At 40.0% G+C, this 22,592-nt stretch overlaps 1 protein-coding gene across 12 annotated transcripts in view; it reads left to right on the top strand.

Moving 5' to 3' along the window:
- Positions 1 to 6,299: 6,299 nt before the first annotated feature.
- Positions 6,300 to 22,592, top strand: part of ALA2 (aminophospholipid ATPase 2) — a 69,470-nt gene continuing 53,177 nt past the window's right edge. For 3 of the 12 annotated variants that reach the window (XR_002281354.2, XM_006826409.4, XM_088860033.1), the window contains exons 1-7: positions 6,300 to 6,465; positions 7,252 to 7,505; positions 9,327 to 9,540; positions 10,710 to 10,826; positions 12,396 to 12,488; positions 12,608 to 12,782; positions 13,318 to 13,484. Coding sequence is in view for 9 of the 12 variants with exons in the window: in XM_006826409.4 (XP_006826472.2) it covers positions 7,381 to 7,505; positions 9,327 to 9,540; positions 10,710 to 10,826; positions 12,396 to 12,488; positions 12,608 to 12,782; positions 13,318 to 13,484 (891 nt within the window). In the remaining 3 variants the exon portion in view is untranslated. Of the gene's footprint in view, positions 6,980 to 7,251; positions 7,506 to 9,326; positions 9,541 to 10,709; positions 10,827 to 12,395; positions 12,489 to 12,607; positions 12,783 to 13,317; positions 13,485 to 22,592 lie in introns of all 12 variants that reach the window. The other 9 variants (XR_016050545.1, XM_011630608.3, XM_088860030.1 and 6 more) reach the window with 8 other exon arrangements.

Below are 22,592 nucleotides of genomic sequence, written 5' to 3'. Positions count from 1 at the left end.
ACGGGACTTGTCGATTCCGTACAGTGAATTGATGAGTCACTGTACAGAATTGCTTGGTTCTTTCTGGAACCAGGCGATTCCGTGTATTATGTCAAAACCGACACGTCCTGTGCCGATTCTCGAGTCAACCGGGCAAGTCCGGTTCGGCTCGGCTCGGTGTTTTTTAAAACTCTCGAACAGTGTTTAAAAAACCGTCGAGTTGAACCGGACTCGCCTCATTCGACTCGGGAATCGACAGTAACGTCTCGAATGGCTCAAAAAACCGGGACTCACCTGGTTCTAGAGAGAATGGGGGGAGTCTGTACAGTGACTCACCGATTCACTGTACGGAATCGACGAGTCCTGTGGAGAACATGGGCTGCACAATGTGCATCACGGGATTCTTCAAAATTTGTCATTTTTTGATCATTTTTCTTGTTTTTTTTTGCATGTGATCTAATATGCAGGCTTTAAACAACTTTATTCAGATTTTTCACGGATTAAATGGTTGAGAAATTTTGTGTTTTTGGATCACGAAAGTTGCATTTTTAGGGTTTCTGCCTTTCCTTGTGTTTCATGCCAAATAGGGCATGAATATGTCAAAATTTATAGGCATTTTGATCCTAAAGTTGTTCATCAAAACCTTATGTTGCGAATTTGTGAAAATCGTTGAGAAAAATAGGGTTATTTAGAGATTGAAGGCTCGGGTTCACAAAACCAGGTAAGAAGTTTGGGTTTTTGTTTTTTCTGCCATATGATTAATTTCACTGCATATTTTGAAGATAATGAATTCAATTTGTAGGGTTTTTAATATTTATTGTGTCTATTATGATATAACATAATCAATTTTATGTAATTTGGTCAATTACAGCATGAATATTTAGATGAACACAGTGATGTCTGTGGAAAAAACTTTCTGCTGTTTTTTTTTTTTTTTTTTCCGCCTTTCAATTTTTTGTTCATGATATATTATAAATAATGTGTTAGATTTCTAGCGTTTTTAATGGTTATAGTGCTGTTTATAATTAGATGTATTCAATTTGATCTGATTTATTCAATTTGAGCTTTATTTTTTAGATTCAGTGACTGTTGTCTGTGAAGAAAAGAACTACGTTTTTTTTTTTTGCTCAATTTAATCGATTTGATTTGATTTATTGATGATAATGTGTTCAAAATTTAGGGTTTTGATTCCTTATATTGTTGTTTATCAGAAAATGTACTCAATTGGATGTAATTTATTCACTTAGAGGTGGATTTTTTAGTTAAAATGGCTTATGTAAGATGGGTCTGTGAAATACATAACTTTTTTTTTTTTTTGTAATCCATGATCGAATTTTTTGTTTTTATGTTTTATTTTTTTATTTGTAACCCATGATAGAATTTTTGTAATCCATGATCGAATTTTTTGTTTTTGTTCTTTTGGTAACCCATGATAGAGTTTTTTGTAATCCATGATCGAATTTTTTGTAATCCATGATCGAATTGTTTTTTTTCTTTTTTTGTAATCCACGATCGAATTTTTTGTTTTTTTTTGTAATTCATGATCGAATTATATGTAATCCATGATCGAATTTTTTGTAATCCATGATCGAATTTTTTGTAATCCATGATTGAATTTTTTGAAAATTTGGGATTTTTTTTTTTAATCCATGATCAAATTTTTTTTTGTAATCTATGATAGAATTTTTTGAAATTTTGTGATTTTTTTTTTAATCCATGATTGAATTTTTTAAAAATTTGTGATTTATTTATTGTAATCCATGATCGATTTTTTTGAAAATTTGTGATTTTTTTTTTAATCCATGATCGAATTTTTTTTTGTAATCAATGATCGAATTTTTTGAAAATTTGTGACTTTTTTTTTTTTCCCATGATCGAATATTTTGAAAATTTGTGATTTTTTTTTTTAATCCATGGTCACATTTGTTTTTGTAATCTACGATCGAATTATTTGAAAATTTCCGATTTTTTTTTTTTAATCCATGATCGAATTTTATGAAAATTTGTGATTTTTTTTTTTTAATCCATGATCGATTTTTTTGAAAATTTGTGATTTTTTTTTTTAATCAATGATGGAATTTTTTTTTGTAATCAATGATTGAATTTTTTGAAAATTTGTGATTTTTTTTTTTTAATCCATGATCAAATTTTTTGAAAATTTGTTATTATTTTTTTAATCCGTGATCGAATTTTTTTTTCTAATCAATGATCGAATTTTTTTAAAATTTGTTAATTTTTTTTTTTAATCCATGATCAATTTTTTTTTGTAATCCATAATCGAATTTTTTGAAAATTTGTTGTACTTTTTATTTTTATTTTTATTTTATCCATGATCGAATTTTTTGAAAAATGATGATTTTCCGAAAAGAGGTGAAAATTGTTATAAGGTTTTGATTATCATGATGTATTAAACCCAATTATTAATTTTTATTGTTTGAGTTTGCTGTACTTCTTTTTTTTTTTTTCCATGATCGACTTTTTTGAAAAATGATGATTTTTCGCAAAGATGTGAAAATCGTGACAAGGTTTTAATTATCATGAGGTATTAAACCATATTTAAAATTTTTATTGTTAAAGTTTTTGTTGAAAATTTTTTATGTTGGATAGATTATTTATGCAAAAAAATGCATGTCATTATATTTTTAATGCAAAACTGTATTTTTTTAATCTGTTGTTAATGCATTTTTTGGTTGGAATCAGTGATGTTAGGTGGCGCTGTGAAGAATTGTTTTTATTATTAATTTTTTAATACAAAAAATGTATGTTCTTGATAATTGAGTTGTAGCCATGTTTGGAGCTTGCATTTTGTATTATATTATCCTGAATGTTTGTAATTGATATGTACGAAAATATTATTGTCAATAAAGGTATTTTGCAATAACAAATAACAACAAATATGACTACATGAACTACCCCAACATATTATCACTACACATGATGATTATTTTTCTTTTTGAACTGTCAGGTTAATTTTATACTTTTTACATCTTAAAACAGTTGAATCATGTCAAGATCTGCAGAAGACCCTGCATGGCAACATGGGGTCAAACTTGATCCCAACAAAAAAGACAAAATTATTTGTAATTACTGTCAAAGAGTGATAAGTAGTGGGGTACATAGGTTCAAGCAACACTTGGCAGGGGTTAAGGGAGATGTTTCTGCATGCATTAGTGTCCCTAGTAATGTAAAAAAACAGATAGCGGTAATTCTTAATGCTAACAAAAGTAAAAAAATTGCCAAACATAGGATGAATGAGGAGATAGCTAGTTTATATACGCCATCAAGCAGGAATGATACAGAAGAGCAATATAATAATGACCTACAAGAGCAATATAATAATGACCTAGACATAGCCACAAGATTGAGTTTACATGAACAATATCAGAGGGAACGTGGGTTTAGAATGCCCGGTGGGTCTAGCTCAGACATGCATGGTGGGCCTAGCTCAGACATGCATGGCGAGCCCAGCTCGAGCATGTATGGCGGGCCCAGCTCAATTATGTATGGAGGCGTTGGTGGCAATATGTATCAAGGAGAATCAAATGTTGAAGAAATTGTTTCTAGGTTATCTAAGAGTACTAGTATTGCAGGTCATGGTCGTAAAGACCCATTTCTCTCAAAGCCTAAGTCACAACATATGACCCTAAAAGGCATGGTTAAAGGTACAAGAAACATGTTGGGGAGATATGTTGGCAAATGGTTCTACGATAAAGGGATTCCCTTTTATGCAGCCAATAGCCTATATTTTCTACCTATGGTCAGTGCAATCCAGAGAGTCGAGCTTGGGGTAAAACCCCCGACGGCATATGAGCTCAGTGGGCCAATACCAGATGAAGAGGTGGAGGAAGTTATAAAGTGGATTGAAGAATATAAACAGAGTTGGCCAAGGACAGGCAGTACTCTCATGAGTAATGGTTGGTCGAAAAAAGTTAGCAAAAAGGAGTTTTTAAACTTCTTGGCCTATTCCCCAAAAGGTACAGCTTTTTTGTCTAGCAAAGTAGTATCAGGGACGAAGAAGGATGCAAACTTCTACGTACGACTATATGATCAGATAGTGGAGGAGGTGGGAGATAAGTCTGTAGTCCAGTTTATTACGGACAATGCGCGTGCATGTGTTTCTGCGGGCAGCAAGTTGATGGATAAGAAGAAGCATCTAGTATGGACCCCGTGTGCTGCACACAGCATCGATCTTATGTTAGAGGAGATCGGTGAGATCAAAATTGTGAAGGAGACTCTAGAGGAAGCAAGGTTGGTGTCGAGATTTATATACAACCACTCTAAAATTTTATTTCTGTTTAGAGAACACTCTAAGAAAAAAGAGATAATCAGGCCTGTCATAACCCGCTTTGCAACCGATTACTTAGCTGTGGACTCCATTCGAGAATCTGAAGGTGCATTAAAGAGATTGTTTACCTGTGAAGAGTGGTTAAATGACCGCCTCTCAAAGTTCAGTACTGGTATAAAAGTGGACAACATAGTCTCAAATAGGCGGTTCTGGTGTCGATGTTCCAGTGTTATAGAGGCCACTGCCCCTTTGGTCACGGTGTTAAAAATGGTGGATGCTGACAAGAAAGCTACCATGGGTATCCTTTATGAAGGTATTGAGAGGGCGAAATTAGCTATTGGAGAGAAATGTAGTTTTGCTAGCAAAGTGATCGAGATTATAGAAAGGAGGTGGAACACCAAATTTGGACGTCCAATTCATTATGCTGGTAAATATATATTTATATCATTACAATGTTTCATTTTAAATCATTTTTTAATGAAATTATAAATGATATTTTTCTATTTATATATTTTGTAGGTTACTACTTCAACCCAAAAATTTTCTATTTGATACCTGAATATCCCTATAAGATTATGGAAGGGGTCAGATACATTATTACAAGGTTGCAGAGAAGCCATCGAAACTAAGTAGCAGCAATACAAGAGGTATTATTTAATGTTTGGGTAAGAACTTCATTGAGTTGTTATATTTGTGAGGAATAATGCGCTAAAACGAAATACATTTGTTTTAGCTTGCTATGTATAGGGATGCTATAGGATTCTTCAGAACTAGACTTGCTAGGAATTCTCGAACTATGATGGATCTAGGTTATCCTCTCGCTAATATTTTGTTCATTCATATATTTAATCTTATGAATTGTTCTTGCCCTTATAATGCTTTTTGCATTTTAATCCAGCTGAATGGTGGGAGATATATTGGTACTGATGCACATCACTTAAAGATGATAGCAATCAAGGTGCTCTCCCAGACATGTTCTGCTACTGGCTATGAGCACAACTGGAGTACGTATTAATGGTTGCACACTACTAGGAGGAATCGACTTGCTTCTGAGAAGCTTTATAAACTAGTGTACGTTCATTATAATTTAAACCTCCGAGAGCGACAAATAAAAAGGAAGCTTGAAGACTATGGGCTGATAGACTTAGACATAATATTTGTCACAGACACAGCAGACTAATGGGTAGTAAAAGAGGAGGAGCCAGTGTTGCACAAGAGAGCGTTCCTTGAGGCTATCAGTGAGGAAGATCTTGAAGAAGGTGATGAACAACATGAAAGAGGAAGCAACCAGCCAACGTATCCACAATTCGTCGGAGATGTCGGTGATATTGCACCTAATGAGGGAGAGCGAGAAGGGGGTTTAAGAGAAAATGAGAGAGATGATGATTCTGAGGCCATCAGCAACAGTGTAGGGATGAGCACGACAGTGTAGGTGAACATGAAGGATGGACAAGCTTCGGGGATTTTGGATTGGGAACACAACAAAACACTAACACTCGGGGATTTGGGTATAGTCAGACGCTTGCTAATATCGATGATTCGTTTTTAGATCGAATCAATGAATTGTTAAACGAATTCAATCAATGGCACCAATGTGACCAAGAAGAATAACAAGGTCGTCTATCATTTTATTTTTAGATCTTATGTTACTAATTGTATGCTTTATTGTAGTCCATGTATGTTGATATACTTATTCCTTGATAATTCTATGTTTATCTTTTTGTGTGATGTAAATTAAATGCTGAATAGTAGTTCATGCAGGGAAAAAACATATTAATATTCGCATATTCATATAAAAATATGAAAATTCTTAATGGAGTACCCTCATTTTTTATTAAATTCCTAAAAAAAAATATTTATAATAAATTTTAATAATTTTTTCGAATTTTTTTGAAACTTTATTCTGACCGATTCACCTGATTTTCGATTCAAATCGCCGATTGACCGATCCAGATCTATTTTTACAGTGCCCGATCCGGGTCACCGATTCAGGTCACCGATCCGCTTTTTAAACCATGGCTCTCGAATATACTACATAAAGGATTCGCTTTTACATTTTAGCTAGGGACTTGAGAAGTCACCCCGGCGTTCCATTTTATGAAGTCCAACGAGACTCTCGGCATTTTGCAGGTACCGCGCGCACCCCCCTAACCGAACCGGGAGATCTCCATTAAAACTCCTTTCTCTACCCAAGGAATGCTGTACGTCTTTCATTTCCTCCTTTCTTCTTCAATCTATTGATTGTGCGTCTCTAGGCTAAGGTTTTCTTTTCCTCCCCTTTGTTTGGTTCTACTTGGTCCGTATTTTCTGCTCCTAGAAATGAATCTAATGTGAGAGAATCTAGTGTGAGAGCATTCGGATTCCAATTGATCGGCGCGACTTGAATAGATTTAAGTGCCTTAATTCTCAGCTTTGGGGCATTTTTCGAGGCTTTGTTTCGATATTCTCTCTTTCATTTTCTCCGTTGAAATTTTGATGCAGAAGAGTTTCAGGGATCTGTATTAACTTACATCTTGTTTTCGTGGCGTGCTACTTTTTTTTTCTATAATATGGGAATTGGTGGGCTAATTGTGCTCAAGGAACTGAAAGAAAACTTGGTTCTGTAACAGTGTGAAGAAATGATAAAATCGATATATGATTCTTGATAGGATGGTTCATTTTATGCGGTCCATAGCTGACTGATTGGATGTGGGGCAATCTCTTGTTATTATTTGGGTAATTTATGTTTGAATCATTTTATCTGCATAGAATATAGGGTGCTTATGGAGTACTATTCTCTCTCAAGCTGCGTTGTAAATACATTTTTCCAGTGTTACACTGACGAGAACCTGGTATTAGAAGTGATGATTACATCATTCATTAATTGACAAAACATAGTTTGCATCAGTTATTATTAAATGTTTTTTGATATTGATCATCATATGTAACCACACTTCTTTGACCTGTTTGTCTCATGACTTTTGTGAACTGTGGCTATTCTGGTGCAGGACTTGAAAGCCTATTTCATGAGGGGCTGTCTCCCTGTGAAGGCAATTGTTATGAAGTGCTTGAGTAATATTTCATGTCATGGTTGAGTATTGTAGGATAATTTTTGAAGCGTGGGCTCTTAGTCGAAGATGAGGCGGTGCATCTACATCAATGATAGTGACTTGACTTTGGATCTTTATTGTGACAACCGAATATCAAACAGAAAATATACACTGTTGAATTTTCTTCCAAAAAATCTATGGGAGCAGTTCAGGTGATCCTTGTTGCTTTACTCAATGATTATGTCACTCCTGTGATTCCTATGCAGTTAAAGCACAACTGATATACAATCTCGTTAACATTTGGAAAGTCCATTTTAAATATCATTAGATCATCGTAGAATCATTGCTTTATGGGTTTGTGAGATTTAAATTTTGAAGTCTAAAACTTTTGTTTGAACAAGTCACTAGAACTCAACCTAGAATATCACTTTCTTTACAAGTTAAACGAAAACATCTAGATTTAGTTTATTGGAGGACTTATCGTAATGTGAGAATGAAAATTACAAAGAGCTTTCAACCTTCTTATTTCTTTTTGTTAGGAATATAACATTTTTGATAGAGGAAGACATTTGAAACATGTGTCCTACCCAACTTCAATAAAGACTGGATGTGTAACTACCTTTGGGAGGCCGGTTGTTAAGGATATTTCTGGCTGAATATCAGGAGTTCTATTGAGTTCAAAATACTAGAGGGCGGGAATTCCAAATTCTTGTGCCGGAAAAAGTTTGGGAATTGGCTAGAAAATTGTGGTATTCTGAGATGAAATAAGATGATTAAAACTTTTGCAAAGACCAGAAAATGGGGAGAAATCAGAGAGAGAGAGAGTTTACAATTGATGGGTGCTCTGTTAGCCAATACATTACGAAGCTATGGTTGAAGAATCCGTTGATGCCAAATTCCAACAAAACTCTGATTACTTTCCTGCAATAAGCAGGTCCCAATTTGTTTCTCTTCTATTTTTCTGGCAGTCTTGTTCACGGCATTCTGGCCATTGAACTCTTTTCAGCAATAACTAGGTGATTTCTGCCAAATCAAGTCTGGAAGAGATTGGGCTGATATTTTGGGTACTTGGTTTAGAATGAGAAAGAGGGGACCCAGGGGGGATTGCGAAATTGGTTTTCTTCTTTTTAGTCACTATTTTTCTCTTTTTTATTTTTTTAAGGGAAGAATAGTAATTTTACAATGAGCTTTTGGTGTCCTTGGCCAAAAATTTAGACCTGGAGGCAAAGGGTGTCCAAGTGGCAGGGCTATTTAGTCCATGTGTATGGAGGGAGAGGCTCATCCTTTTCCCTTTGAATTTCTGTTCTTTTTGCATTATAGCATAATGTATCAGCCAGACCTGTGGTGAAGTTTGTAGTTCATGAAAGGTGGTTCGCTTACTTAAGATTATGGCTTATAATAATTGAACATAGCATGCATTGGAATCTCCTGAAATACTTCAGAAATTAACAGTCATCGGCTTCAAATGTATGATAATGTTTTGTTGACTACTTTGGTTAGAGGAAAAGTTTCTAGGATCAATGAATATGATCCCATTCAGAAATCTACGAAATCCTTCTTGTTGCCTAAACCATTTTTCTTGTGTTAATATGGCATCTGGTGGATCCATGACCATAATGACATATATTAAAAATATCAAGGACATTATGGCTGGACTGTATGGCGAATGCAAACTTAGATTTTCTTCAGAATGTTTTCTTTCTCTTATGCTGTTAACGATTTTTTGGATTGTGCATTGTTTCATTTTTGTGTTGCATTAATTGCTTGTTGCAGTTGACCTCATTTATCTGTTGGGTAGTTGGACTTTGCTATCCTTGAGTAATTCATAAACTGTGCATGATTTCTGTGTATGCTTGCGCTTACATTTGGGGCAGACATTTGGGTTGGATGGATATTAGGAAATTGATGATTTTTCTCTAAAAAGAATGTTCTTATGGTACTTATTATTTGACACCTGCCTCATAGTGGATCATGCATGGTGTGCCCTTAAAAATAATAGTTTTAAATAACACTCTTTTCTTTGTGTATACCAGTCGGTTCATGAACAAGTACTTCCTGCTGATTGCATGCCTTCAATTATGGCCGCTTATAACACCTGTCAATCCTGCAAGTACATGGGGTCCACTCATCTTTATATTTGCAGTCTCAGCCACAAAAGAGGCCTGGGATGACTACAACAGATATCTCTCCGACAAGCAAGCCAATGAAAAAGAAGTATGGGTTGTAAAGCAGGGAACTAGAACACGTGTATGTATCTTTTTCCTGTACTTACTCTGTTATTATCTCCTGAATAATCAGTTGGGGTTCCCCAATGGATACCTTCGTTCAGATATTTGGTTATGGTGGCAATGTTTTGGTATTTAGTGTTTTTGTATTCAAAAGACTATGGTGTTGTTACTCATTGGTTTGGTTACATTAACATTTGTTTCAGTCTTCTGTATACGTACCATTTTCTTCCCTGCTCTCATATCCTTGATGTTCTGTGAAATTAAAACTCTTAATACCATACTGTGTTATTTGCCATAGTTTCATGATATTAGCATTATGAAAGTTAAAGCAGCAACATGCTAAGCTCATTGGAATTCTTTGGATCAGTAATTTCATTTCTGGTGCAAGGCATTTTATGATTGAAAGTTGGATAATTGGAGATGTATTCGACTGTCATGTTCCTATCTCTTAATTTTGGATATTTGGAATACTTTGTGTTTAATTCCATTTATATGCTTCATCCCAAAATTGCATTGCTTTTACCTAACAAATATGAACTTACTTGACCCCAATGTGATGATTCTCGCTGATCATAGTTCTAGGTGGTTGCTTTGTATAAAATCAGATGGTCGATTATGTTAAATGATGAAATCAGATGGTCAATTATATTAACTGAAGTGAAGGTTTCTCTGACATTAGAGAAATGCACATTGTGCCATTCAATGAAAGCCACTTTGTAAATTTAGGAGAAACGGGAGTGAATCCACTCTACTATACTTGGAATATAGTTTATGGGCCAGAATTATGCAAGTTCTTTACCCTTTACACTGTGTCCAATGATTATTTTATCCTTGAATGGTATCTTTGTGTGCTTGTTCTCTTGGAAGTCCTCTTTAGTCTTTTATATAGCTGTTATAAAAATGCAATAGGAGGATGGAACTGAGCAGAGGGCATTGAGAATCATGGCCTGTTATCTTGTTTTATGAATTTCTGCCAAGCCATGTGACTGTTTTTTGAAGATGTAGTTTTTTTGAAGTGAGTGACACTTTTTCATGTTAAGAGCATCTATATGCATTCATTTTGTTTTCTGTTTCTGTTGTTTTCGAACTATTTAATTTCGGTACTCTTGTTTAATGTATGTTTACATACTTCTTCACTCGTAGTGTGGAATCTACTCTCATACCATTGACAAATTTTCCTCTTTCTAGGTTCAAGCGCAGAACATTCGTGTTGGCAACATAGTATGGCTACGTGAGAATGATGAAGTTCCATGTGATCTTGTTCTTATTGGTACTTCTGATCCTCAGGGTGTATGCTTTGTCGAGGTGAGTATAGTTGAATAAACTACTTCTCCTTCTGATTTCATCATGAATTTTGAATGAAAAAACTTATGCTAAAATTTATTGAAATGCATTCCAGGCGAAATTTAGTTGAAAGATGTAAGAAATATGTTCTCTGACTTATGTCATGCTATATAATCTCCATCGAGCAATTCTGAACTACCCTGCGGCCTTCTGTTCATGTTTGTAGTTTCCATTAGAATTGATGCTATGCATCTGTGAAGAGTCACCATCTACGGCTTATTTGTATGCCAATCTGATGAATTCAATTGCCTTTCTTTCAAAATTTGACTGTTGAAGATTCTTGTATTTTCTTGTTGCTGATAGAGTTCTTCAACAGTATTATCTTGTGAATATTGCTTCCAAGCACTTCTATTTTGATAAAACGTCTTCATCTATGCATTACAACTCAAATTAGTTACGGTAATGGAGTGCTGGAGTCCAGACATGAGATCTATTAATCATAAATATCTTATATTGTTTGTCATGAGGTTGGTGTTGTGGATGAGCAATAGTCACTATTTTCTTCTCTAGTAATGTTATGTGTGGTTTTGATTCATATAATACATTTAAGCACCTATGCATGTCTGTAGCGTATGTGCAAGGACTTCGTGTAGGTATTTGAGGTTTTCGAGCTAGGAAGGATGTGAACCGACAAAGGTCAAAACATCATGAACTGTTGCCATGCCTTATCCCATGCCCATCTGTATCATATCCTGTTGACACAAATAAACATATGCCTTGGTTGTAGACTGCTTCCTTGCTCACAGACAAATCTTTGATTCTGCTCTTTCTTCGTGCTTTGTTGGACTGGCATACTAAGTGCTTGAAGCTAAGCTTTCAAATATGATGTGCTAAGAAAATAATCATTGAAGTACGTTATAAGGTTCTAATTTCTGGACCATGAACTATATGATTACTCCAAATTGGGTCAGCATGGCTTTCATGGATCAAAATAAGTGCTTATAATGCTCATTATTCTAAAAAAGAGTACAGGAAATGTGCCATTACCCATTTGAAGTGTTTGGATATAAATTCTGAACTTGCAAAAGAATTTTAGGGATGGGGTTGAGGTCAAGATGGTAGCACCACCAGTGACTCAGCTACTAGTCTCGGTTTCCGTTCCTACCAACAAAATACTAGGAATTATTTCAAAAATTGCTAACGCACTACTGACAGTTAATGTTCAAAAAAGAAATTGCAAAAAAAATTTGGTTATTGCGGCTGAGACATTGCACATTTTTATGCGATAGATGTTTATGTGATTTTATTTCTGTGCATACTGCATGTCTTATACACAAAGAAAACAGGGCCTCTAGACAATTTTTCAGATAGATTCTGGCATTGTGTGCTCATATCATGGATCCAGGATACTGTATGTGGTATAATTGGGCTATTTGGATGGGAATGGAAGTACATTTCTGGTGTTTTGTGCATCACATGACTTGCTTTTTAAACTAACAATCATAAGTTAGCAATTTTATCCTAGTGCTGCTCAAGTAAACTGTGAATTTTATAAAAATCTGGTGACGGACCCCTTCAAGAATAGTGCAGACTGCAGCCCTTGATGGTGAAACTGATCTGAAGACACGGGTCATTCCTTCTGCATGTGCGGGAATTACATCTGAATTGTTGCACAGAATTAAGGCATGCTTTTTTTGGTCAAATAGCTTGAGTATTTGCTTTACCTGTGATTTGTTTGGTTTCCTCAACTGGGAGTGTTGGTCATATTGATAACTCATAGTTTTATTTCTTTTGACGTGCAGGGTGTCATTGAATGCCCTTATCCAGATAAGGATATTAGAAGATTTGATGCTAATATAAGGCTCTTTCCACCTTTTATAGAGAATGATTTGTGTCCCTTAACAATCAATAATACATTGTTACAATCTTGTTACTTGAGGAACACGGAATGGGCATGTGGAGTAGCTGTTTACACAGGCAAGTTCAGCACTACATCTTATGCAATCTTGTTAGATTTCTTGGCTATCTAAAAATCATTGGTATGCTTGACAGTAGGAAGTAGAATGTTGGTTTGAAGTTTGGGTTTTGTTTACATATTAGAAAGATGAATTATGTTATTTGAATGTAAACCAAATGGCATGTGCAAGATTTTGCTCCTGGGTATTTTGTTGGTTTTTGTTTACTCATGGATAATTCTGTTGACACTAAGGGTGTGTTTGACGCGTGGAGTTTTTGGGAGTGTAATGGAGTCTCCCACAATTATGGAAGACCACCCTTCCATCATTTTTGATGGAATGGCTGTCTTCCAAAACTGGGCCCATTTTAATGCTAAAAAAATACTGAATGGAAGGCCGCCCTTCCACTTTGTGGCTTCGACGCAGTAATATCAAATGTGGAAGTGGGGCGTTCGACGCCCACTTGTACTTTCACTCTCATTTTGGAAGTGATGTGTTTCTTGGCAGATTTGGTTTAATATATTGCAATGACAACATAAAACCATTCTGATCTGCAGGTAATGAGACAAAGTTAGGCATGAGCAGAGGCATACCTGAACCCAAACTTACAGCTGTAGATGCCATGATTGACAAATTGACAGGAGCAATATTTTTATTTCAACTGGTAGTAGTCATTGTTCTTGGGATAGCTGGCAATGTTTGGAAAGATACTGAAGCTCGCAAGGTTAGTTTCATATTTCAGTTGAGAATCTATTTCATGGTTTATTTATCGCACTTCTCGTAGTTGGACATCATGTACATGGTGTAGATAGAGAGCTGTAAGCAGGAACGCACTCGTTCCACAAACATCTATAACTTCCCGTCTGTAGATTTTATGAAAGACACCACATGAGTGTGTACCATTAAGGAATAAGTTGGCATCCTGACATGCCACAGTGTAGTAATAAAAGTAAGCTATATAACCTTAAATTATACTTTTGAAATTGGTACATATCTTACTAATTGAAATTATTTTTACTGATACTTCACTTGCTTAATTTATTTTAGTTCACATGGTGCCAGGGGCCAAATTTTCATCTTTTACTTGTATATCATTTGTTGTTCAGGAGGATACTTGTCCAGTTGGGGGGGGGAGAGGGGATCAGACCCCCCTTTTCCTTATTTCTCCTCATTTCATCATCAGAACGAGCCGGAATTTTGGCTGTAGGGTAACTTTTGCATGATCTATCCATTGAATAGATCAGATTGGACAAAAAAAAGAAAAAAAAAAAAATCAGATTTTTCAGTTTTGAGAGGTTCAATGTTTCGACTTTTATTCTGGCTAAATTAAAAAATTTACAATTTGTTCGCAACTTGATCTTGGATGAAATTGTTCTTGAAGCCTATTGTGTTGTATTCTTTATGGAGTCATAGGCTTCTCTCTCACAGAAAACCACTAAAAATAAATATGAAATTTGTGAGATTTCTACTTCAAAAATGCTATTCACCCATGAAATCTCAAGAGCTCGGATCAACTAGATCTGAACTCGCACCCCAAATCGGGCGGGGGGTTTCCATTTGTGTTTATTCGCACTGAGCACAAAGAATGAAGGATTGGCTTCGAAATTTTGTGTAACTTCTTTTTTTTCAATTTCAATTCATATAATTGATTCGATTTTGATTTTAAATTCATTTTTCATGTTGTATATACAGTTTATTTCTTTCATTTTCCTTAGTGTCTATGAATTGTTGATATTTTTTGGAATGTTTTAATGCCATCTTGACTAATTCGTGGGAAATTGAGTGAGTCCCAAGTGGAAGGGCAAGCTGACTTTCTCTTGGCTGATACTGAGTTCTGGAGTGAGTCTGATTTTGCCAATCATGCTATCAAGAAAACAAGATGAAAATGATGTCCTTAAGGATTCTAGATAGGTCTTGGGCTTTGGGACGTTTCAAATTGAAAGTGTTATTATTTATTAATATATCATTCTAATCGCACTTTGGAATTTGATTCTTTTTGAATATGTGAAGCATAGTTTTTGGGATTGGGATCGGGAATGGGGGGCTTGTGAAAGGCTTGAAGAACCCTGTGGTTGGAAGCGCCTGTACAATACGTATTTTAGGGATCAAGTACCAGATATTAGGGGTCTTGATCCCAATCTTTTCGGATAATCTTGAAACCTTTTGGGATCTCAATGTCAGCCTTTGGGGATCTTGCTCACAACCTTAAAAGAGTATATATAGTCTAGGAGTATATATATTCTTTAAAGTAAGGATCTCTTATTTAGATCCAGCAAGCAATGCAAGTATACTATGCAACGACACTAAAAGGATAGTTGCATTTCTAGCTGGCTATAAATTAAGAAAATTATCTATTTGCTTGTTATCTTAGTCTTTGAGGTGGGATCGAGGTCTTAGAAGTTAAAAAATAGAGAACCCTTGAAGATACCTTTCTTGGAGCGAGATCTTAGTGTGGGATTGACACCAGGGCCTATAAAGATTATTTGTCTGGTCCTATGAATGGTGGGTGTATCACCCATAGTTCGTCATTATGTTTCTTGCTCATGTTTGGAGCTGCTAAAAGTTAGTGATTGCAATTGAAATGACCTATTGGTAATATCTTACTTCTTAAGAGTGAAAAACATGTGAAATTTAGCACTCATGCAACTTATGATTGAGAAGTCCGGCATGCACTTGAGGATCTGCCAATTGCTAAACAGAAATTGTTACTTTGCTGAACCTTTATTCATTTGAAGAAATGAGAGGACAAACCTTGAATGTTCCATGGAGAAAAGGCCTTCGAGGAAGGCCATTAGTTGACATATGATTTGCTATTATCGCTAAGTGAATTTATCTGATTTGTTAGCCCCTATGGGGTACAGTAAAACTTATGTCATCACATGAGTTAAACAGAGGCTGAAGCTTCTAATGGTCACTGACGGTTAAAAAAGATGGGAAAAGGATGCCCAACCCCTCCCCATAAATTTGCACCCAATTAAGCCCTTGTGTCCACGACAACCCTTTGGACTGCCTCTAACTTAAAAAAAATGAGACATAAACCCCCTTGTTGCTTTTTCTCCTCTCTAAATTTCATCTCTCTCTCTCTCTCTCTCTCCTATCTTTTACCTAGTATCATTATCGTCCAAAAGAAAAAATAACCCTTCCAGAACCAACCTCCTAGGAACCCCCCATTCCTCCCTTCATCTACTCTCTCTCACTCTCTCTACCCCTTCCCAACTCTCTTCCTCGGCCATAGATAAAGGGGTGATCAAATCCATTGGTGGATGTGAAAACCAGGGTTTCCTTCCTTTCATTTCTAAATCGTTGAGAACCAAAGAAGATGAGGAATTAGTTCTTTGATCAAAGACAGAAATTGCTAGGGTTTGAGGAGAAGCTCCAATGATGAGATCATGAAAGCCCCAACCTTTGCTCACATTTCTCAGCAATTGTATTGTCACGACCCCGCCCCCTGACCCCTACCGTACTAGCCTGAGGGCAACAGAGTGCAGGACCGTGACTGGAGGTAGTGAATGCCACTCAGGAGTGAGTGCGCTCAACGCTTTTATAAAGACGGAATCAAAGCAAACCACGAAAGAAAACAAAATCCCAAGCACAAAGGTACAAAGATTTGGACAAAATAAAATCAATTTATATATATATATATACAGGTTCCAAAATTTATTTATAATCATGTCCAAGGCACTACAGGCCCTACAACAAAATACAAGACTTCAAAACAAAACAACTATATGGCCACCACCAACAGCCACCTACACTCAAGATAAAGCTTTTCTTGCCAAGTCCGAAATTTCAACTGCCAGCCACGTGTGCCCAACCACCCGTTCTCAAAACCCGCAGGCTATCACTACTCTACATAGAAAAAATCAAAGGAGTGAGCTATAAAGTTCAGTAAGCAGATCAAACATCATGTATTCCAGCCTATACATTGCTATTCACAAACATCCCCCAAGATTCATGCAGGTGTCATAACATGGAGTTATGTAACACAATTCTTTAGTAATGGTGGAAGAAATGTAAATCGGATATCAGAATATCATACATCACATGAGCTAACGGACTACCACATCTTTTCATCAAAATAACAGAATAGTAACGTAAGCAAAACACATAGTGCATACAAGCAATCCTAGTGTCGCCTACTCCCGAAGCAGAAGTCAAGCCAATCCCGTTACTTGGGACTTCTACCGAGACTCATGAGGGAAGACAATAACAAATGGAAAGGTTATAACCCTTTCAAGAAAGGCATTGCTATAAAAAAGGCCAATCAGGCGGAGACGTCGTCGTCCTCCTGCCTCTCCCCCCCCCTTCAACTGGAACCTTATATACGACCTCTACCCCAAGCCATCCCGACATGCTCCCCTTCCCCTTACCAGGCCGCAACCCCCTCTTCGTGCGTTTGGCTCCTCCGTCTCGAAGGAGAAACTGGCCCCTCCACCCACCTCTTTGCAGGAGGTTTCAGCGGCAGTGGACCCCACCCCCTCTTTCCCCTTTTCCTATTGATAGGTAACTGCTCGCCCCTTGTCTTCCCCTGCTCCCATAGCATCTCCCATGGCCTCAAAGGGGCCTTCTTCCCCCCCCCTTTAGGGCTTCCCCGTTTTACCCTTTCTTTGTCTCCATCCCCCTTGAAGAGTCCTCCCTTCTACAATCCAAATATCTTGTCTCCCTGGTTGGTACATTCCAGCCCTCACGAGACGATGCAAGAGGAATAGAAAAATGGTCACAAAACTTTTGGCAGGACCCTAACATCACAGCCAGGCGCCTTTCTGGTGGTGACTTTCTTTTCTCTTTCCCGTCCACAGAACTTGCTCGTCAGGCGCTACAGAACTCCAACTCTTTAGCCTTCAAAGGGGCTATCCTCCGTCTTCAAGCTTGGACCCCTTTGGAAGGGTCCTTTAGAAAGCGCAAAATCTGGTTCACTCTTCATCACTTGCCCCTTCATGTTTGGTCTCCGTCCACTTTTCGGAGTGGCAGAGGCCTGTGGCTGTCTTATTTCCATCCACTGGAAGTTCATTGAAACCCTTTTGTTTGGGTCCATCCGTCTTCTGGTAGAGGTTCTGGATTCAAAGCTCATCCCACCTTGTGTGTGGATCGAGGCTGATAACCTCTTTTACCCTATTTCTCTCTCTTGGTCAGAGGCTTCCCCCCCCTCGGCCTTTTTTCTCAACTACCGGCCGTCTCTCGCGGCAAAGGGCCCTTCACTCTCTTCTTGGACCACTGTTTCCTGGAATCCAAGCCACCACCAGTGGCGCCGCCGATACCAGACCCATGGCCCCTCTTCAGTCGTGGGCCGCGTTGGGCTCGGTCCTCCTGCTTGCCCCCAACTCTCCACCTGGCGACCACTCGACGCCTCCCTGGTTCCCCCTGCAAAAGCCAACGCCAGTACGCTGAAGCCACAGCTTGGCCTTGAGCCCACCCCCTCTGGCTCTTGTCCCAAAGGTGACGGGGTAGCAGAACCCGATGGGTCCCCCCCTGGGTCTGCCGGCCCCTCCTCCACACCGACCCGGGAAGGAGGTAATTGTGCATGGTGACCATCCTTTCCCCCCTGGGCCGTCTGGCTGCGCTAGTGACCTGGTTTCCCCTTCGAATGGCCTTTTGGGTTCCTTCCCCAGTAACTTGACCCTCATCCCGAGAGTCCCTACCGAGGCTCCAACACCTATCCCCGCTCTCTCTGCTCACCCCTGCTTGTTGCCACGCACGCTCGACTAGCGGTCAATGGCCTTGCTGTCTCCCCCCCCCAGCTGACACCTTCGCCAGCCCCTTCGTCTGCCTGTTGTGACACCTGGCGACCCTCAGCCGCCACCCCCCCCCCCCCCCCCCCCCCCCCCCCCCCCCCCCTCCTCCCCTGCTGCTGTCGTTTCTTCTGTCCTCCTTTCCTATCCCCTTGATGACACCTCCCCCCTCCCCCCTTGCCTTGACACCTGGCTTCTCACAGCCGCCTTCCCCTCCCTCCTCACCTACCTCCGTCCCGTCTGTGCCTGGATCTCCGCCACCTGTCCCCTCTCCCTCTCCCTTGGATGAGGTCTTCCCACCAGCTTTTCAAACCTTTCCCTCTCCTCTCTCTCCTTCCCCTTCTGGTTCCCAGGGGTCTCCACTCCCTCCTTTTTTTCGCCCACTCCTCCATCCCTTCAGCCTCCTCCTCCCGGCTGGCCTCTGTTGCTTTCTTTTTCCTTCCTGTCACTTCACCTTCTTTCCGAGGGTGGCTCTTCACCATCTTCCTCTGTGTGGTTCTCCTCACTTTTGTCTATGGAAGTGGACACCTCCTTGCTCCCCTAGGGCATCCTTGCTGTGCACCCCCTTGACCCCTCCCCCCCCAACCCGGCCTACCTCTCCTCTCTCCTCGCCCCTTATTTTCCCCAATTCTCGCAACTTGTCCATATCGGCAGGATCACTTCAGTTCGTTTCCCCTACCAACCTTTTCTCCCAGCCCGTTCGCAGCTGACCCCCACCCCTACCCCCACCACCACCTGTCACTTTATAACCCAACCCCAAGTCTAGGACCTCTCAACGCTTATGGCGCAACAGCCCTTTCCCCCTTTTTTTCACCCCCTTTCTATGGTGCTTTCCCTTCCCCTTCTTACCTGGGTTACCTGCCGGACCCCTCCCCTGTAGTTCCCGCTGTATCCCTCCTCGCCTTTGACACGTTGGAGGTCGCTGCGTCTGTAGCGTCAGCAGCCCTACCTCCCACTCCCACTTCAGCGGACTCACCACCTTTGCCGCCTGACCTTTACCCTTCTCTATCATCCCTCGGAACGTCCCTTGGAATCGACCTGGCCCCTCTCCCCGCTTGGTTCTAAGCCTAACAGTGATCTGCCTAGAGCCCCTACTGCCCCCTCCTCTCCTGCTCCCATCTCTCCTCTCTTGGCAGCTGCAGAAGCCGAGAGGGTCGACGGGGATGGGGACAACAGAGTCGCTGAAAGAATGAAGGAGATTTTCCGGGTTATGGGCTTCGAACACGACGGATCTGAAGGCTCGACGCACCGCTTCATGCTCGTTGATACCCAGAGTTGTGCCAAGGTGGGCATAAAAGGTCAAAGGGAGCTGCTTAATCTCTTTTCCTCTATAAGCTATGACAAACACACTGACAGGCCCAAACTCCTTCTACCACCTAGGTGCCTTTCTCTTCTAGGCGGTCGGCCAGGCTTGCCTCCTCCGCTGTTCCTTCCTCTATCATTGCAGATCCTTTCCTGGAACATTAGAGGGTTGGGACAAAAGTCCAAGGGGGACTTTGTTAAGGACCTCTCCGTCAAATTTTGTCCTGCCATCCTAGCCTTAACTGAGACCAACAGTTGGAGCCTGACCTACGAGTAGTCCGAAGTGTGTGGGGTAGAAGAGCCTGCGAATGGGTTACCCTACCAGCAGAAGGGGCCTCTGGTGGAATTTGGGTTCTCTAGAACCCAACTGAGCACCACCTCCATTCCTCTCACATAGGCCCTTTCTCGGTCACGGTTCTCCTCTCTCGAGTTTCTGGTCAAATTCTCTGCTATTTACGGACCCAACTCTACCTCTCTCCGTTCTCGCCTTTGGTCTGAATTAGATTTTGTTGCTTCTTTACCCCACACCGCCTGGTGTTTGGGTGGGGATTTCAATATCACCAGGTGGTCGTACGAGAGGAACCTCAATCCAAACATCTCATAGGGCATGCTCGACTTTTCTGACTTCGTGTCCCGCCAAGAACTCATAGACATCCCTCTCTAAGGGAATAGTTATACTTGGTCCAACCACTCTGCTCAACCTTCCCTTGCCAAGCTGGACCGTTTCCTACTCTCTCTGGACTGGGATGCCTCCCTTCCTGGCTCCCATACTCTCTCCCTGCCTAACCCACCTCGAATCACTGTCGAAGCCTTTCCGCTTCGAATTGGCTTGGTTAGAAGAGCTTTCCCTCTCTGGTCTTATCCCTATTTGGTGGTCCTCTTTCTCATCCCAGGTTTTGGGTAGAGCTGGTTTTAAGTTTCAAGCCAGACTCCAACTTCTCAAAAAGTCTCTCATTACTTGGAGCAAATCTCTACTTGGAAACTTCTCTCAAGCTAAAAACTCTCTGCTACAATCCATTCAAGATTTAGATGGGATAGAAGAGTCCAGACCGCTCGCAGAATCAGAAGCTAACCTTAGAACCCAAACCAAGTTGGACTACCTATCCACCCTCAATGAAGAAGAAATTTTCTGGTACTAGAGATCCAGAGTCAAATGGTTAAAAATAGGGGACCAGAACGCTGCCTTCTTCCACCGCATAGCAAATTGTTGTAGAAGAGACAATTTGATATCCATTATCAAGGTGGATAATCGCTATTTGGTTTAGCCCGACGAGATAGAATCCGCCATCCTTGCTTATTTCAAGTCTACACTGCCCCTTTGGACTATCGACCAAGAATGACCACCCTAGACTTCTTAACCCTTCCTACTCATTGGTCACAGTGGCTGGAACGATCTTTCTCAGTCGAGGAAATCACCTGTGCCATTGACCAACTAGCTAAAGACAAAGCTCTGGGGCCGGATGGATTCCCGGTGGCCCCCTTTAAATCCTTCTTGGGTACTTTCTTACCTGACCTCTGCAGCTTAGTTGAAGAATTCCACCTTTGGGGGATCTTAAACAAAGCAATAAATGTAACTTTTATCGCTCTTGTTCCCAAAATTGATAGGGGCAGAGGATCTAAAGGATTTTCGTCCCATTAGCCTGCTAAACTATTCTTACAAGATTCTAGCTAAGGCTCTGTCATCGAGACTTAAGCATGTCCTCTCATTGACCATCTCCTCGTCCCAATTTGCCTTCATCCAAGATAGGCAGGTTCTGGATGGGGTAGTGGTAGCCCATGAGTGCGTCCACACTAGGCACTTATCTAAGAAACCAGGCTTAATTTTCAAAATTGATTGAGAAAAAGCCTATGACCATGTCGATTGGTCATTACTTGATGAAACGATGGCTAGGATGGGTTTTGGACACCTTTGGAGAAAGTGGATGAAATGATGTATTTCCCACCCCCATTTCTCTATTCTTATAAATGGGAGCCCAAAAGGGTTTTTCACTTCCTCGAGGGGCCTTCGCCAAGGGGACCCTTTGTCCCCCTTTCTCTTCGCTATAGTTGCAGAGGTTTTCAGCAGGTCCATTTCCCGCCTTTACCAGGAAGGTCTCCTCTCAGCCTTCCAAAGTAGCTCACAAGGCCCTTCGGTGTCACATCTGCAATACGCAGATGATACCTTAGTTTTCCTTGACGTATCCCCACTCAAGATCTACAACCTCAAGCTCTGCCTCAAATACTTTGAGACTGCCACTTGCTTCAAAGTCAACATGGATAAATCAATAATGATGGGGGTGGGTCTGACAACACAAGAGATTAGAGGCCTTATTCCTAATTGGGATTGCAAAGTAGTGGACCTCCCCATCACCTACTTGGGCATTCTTTTGGGTTTAGGGAAGCCTAAAATAAGACAATGGGTTCAGATTATTGATTGAGTGGATAGGCGTCTGGCTGGCTGGAAAGGAAGGTTCCTCTCCTTGGCCGCTCGACGCTGGTCAAAGCTACACTCGCCAATGCCCCGGTTTACCTAAAGTCCATCTTCCACATGCTAGCCTCGGTTGCTAACAGGTCGGACCAGCTCATGAGAAGCTTTCTTTGGTCTGGCCAAGGGGAAAAAACCAGACACCACCTTATCTCTTGGGATAGTGTCCGACTACCCAAATCCCAAGGTGGCCTAGTTATCAGGGGTCTGAGAACACAAAACCTGGCCTTGTTAGGGAAATGGTGGTGGAGATTGGCCACCCAACCTAATTCTCTCTGGGCACAGGTCATTCACAACATATACAAGATACCGGAGCATAAGTGGGTGCCTGACTGGA

Source organism: Amborella trichopoda, chromosome 2, assembly GCF_054954075.1.
Source record: "Amborella trichopoda isolate Santa Cruz 75 chromosome 2, AtrichopodaSantaCruz75HAP2 v2.0, whole genome shotgun sequence".
Taxonomy (NCBI): domain Eukaryota; kingdom Viridiplantae; phylum Streptophyta; class Magnoliopsida; order Amborellales; family Amborellaceae; genus Amborella; species Amborella trichopoda.
Note: the sequence above shows the minus strand (reverse complement) of the source record. Positions and strands in the feature narration are given on the sequence as shown.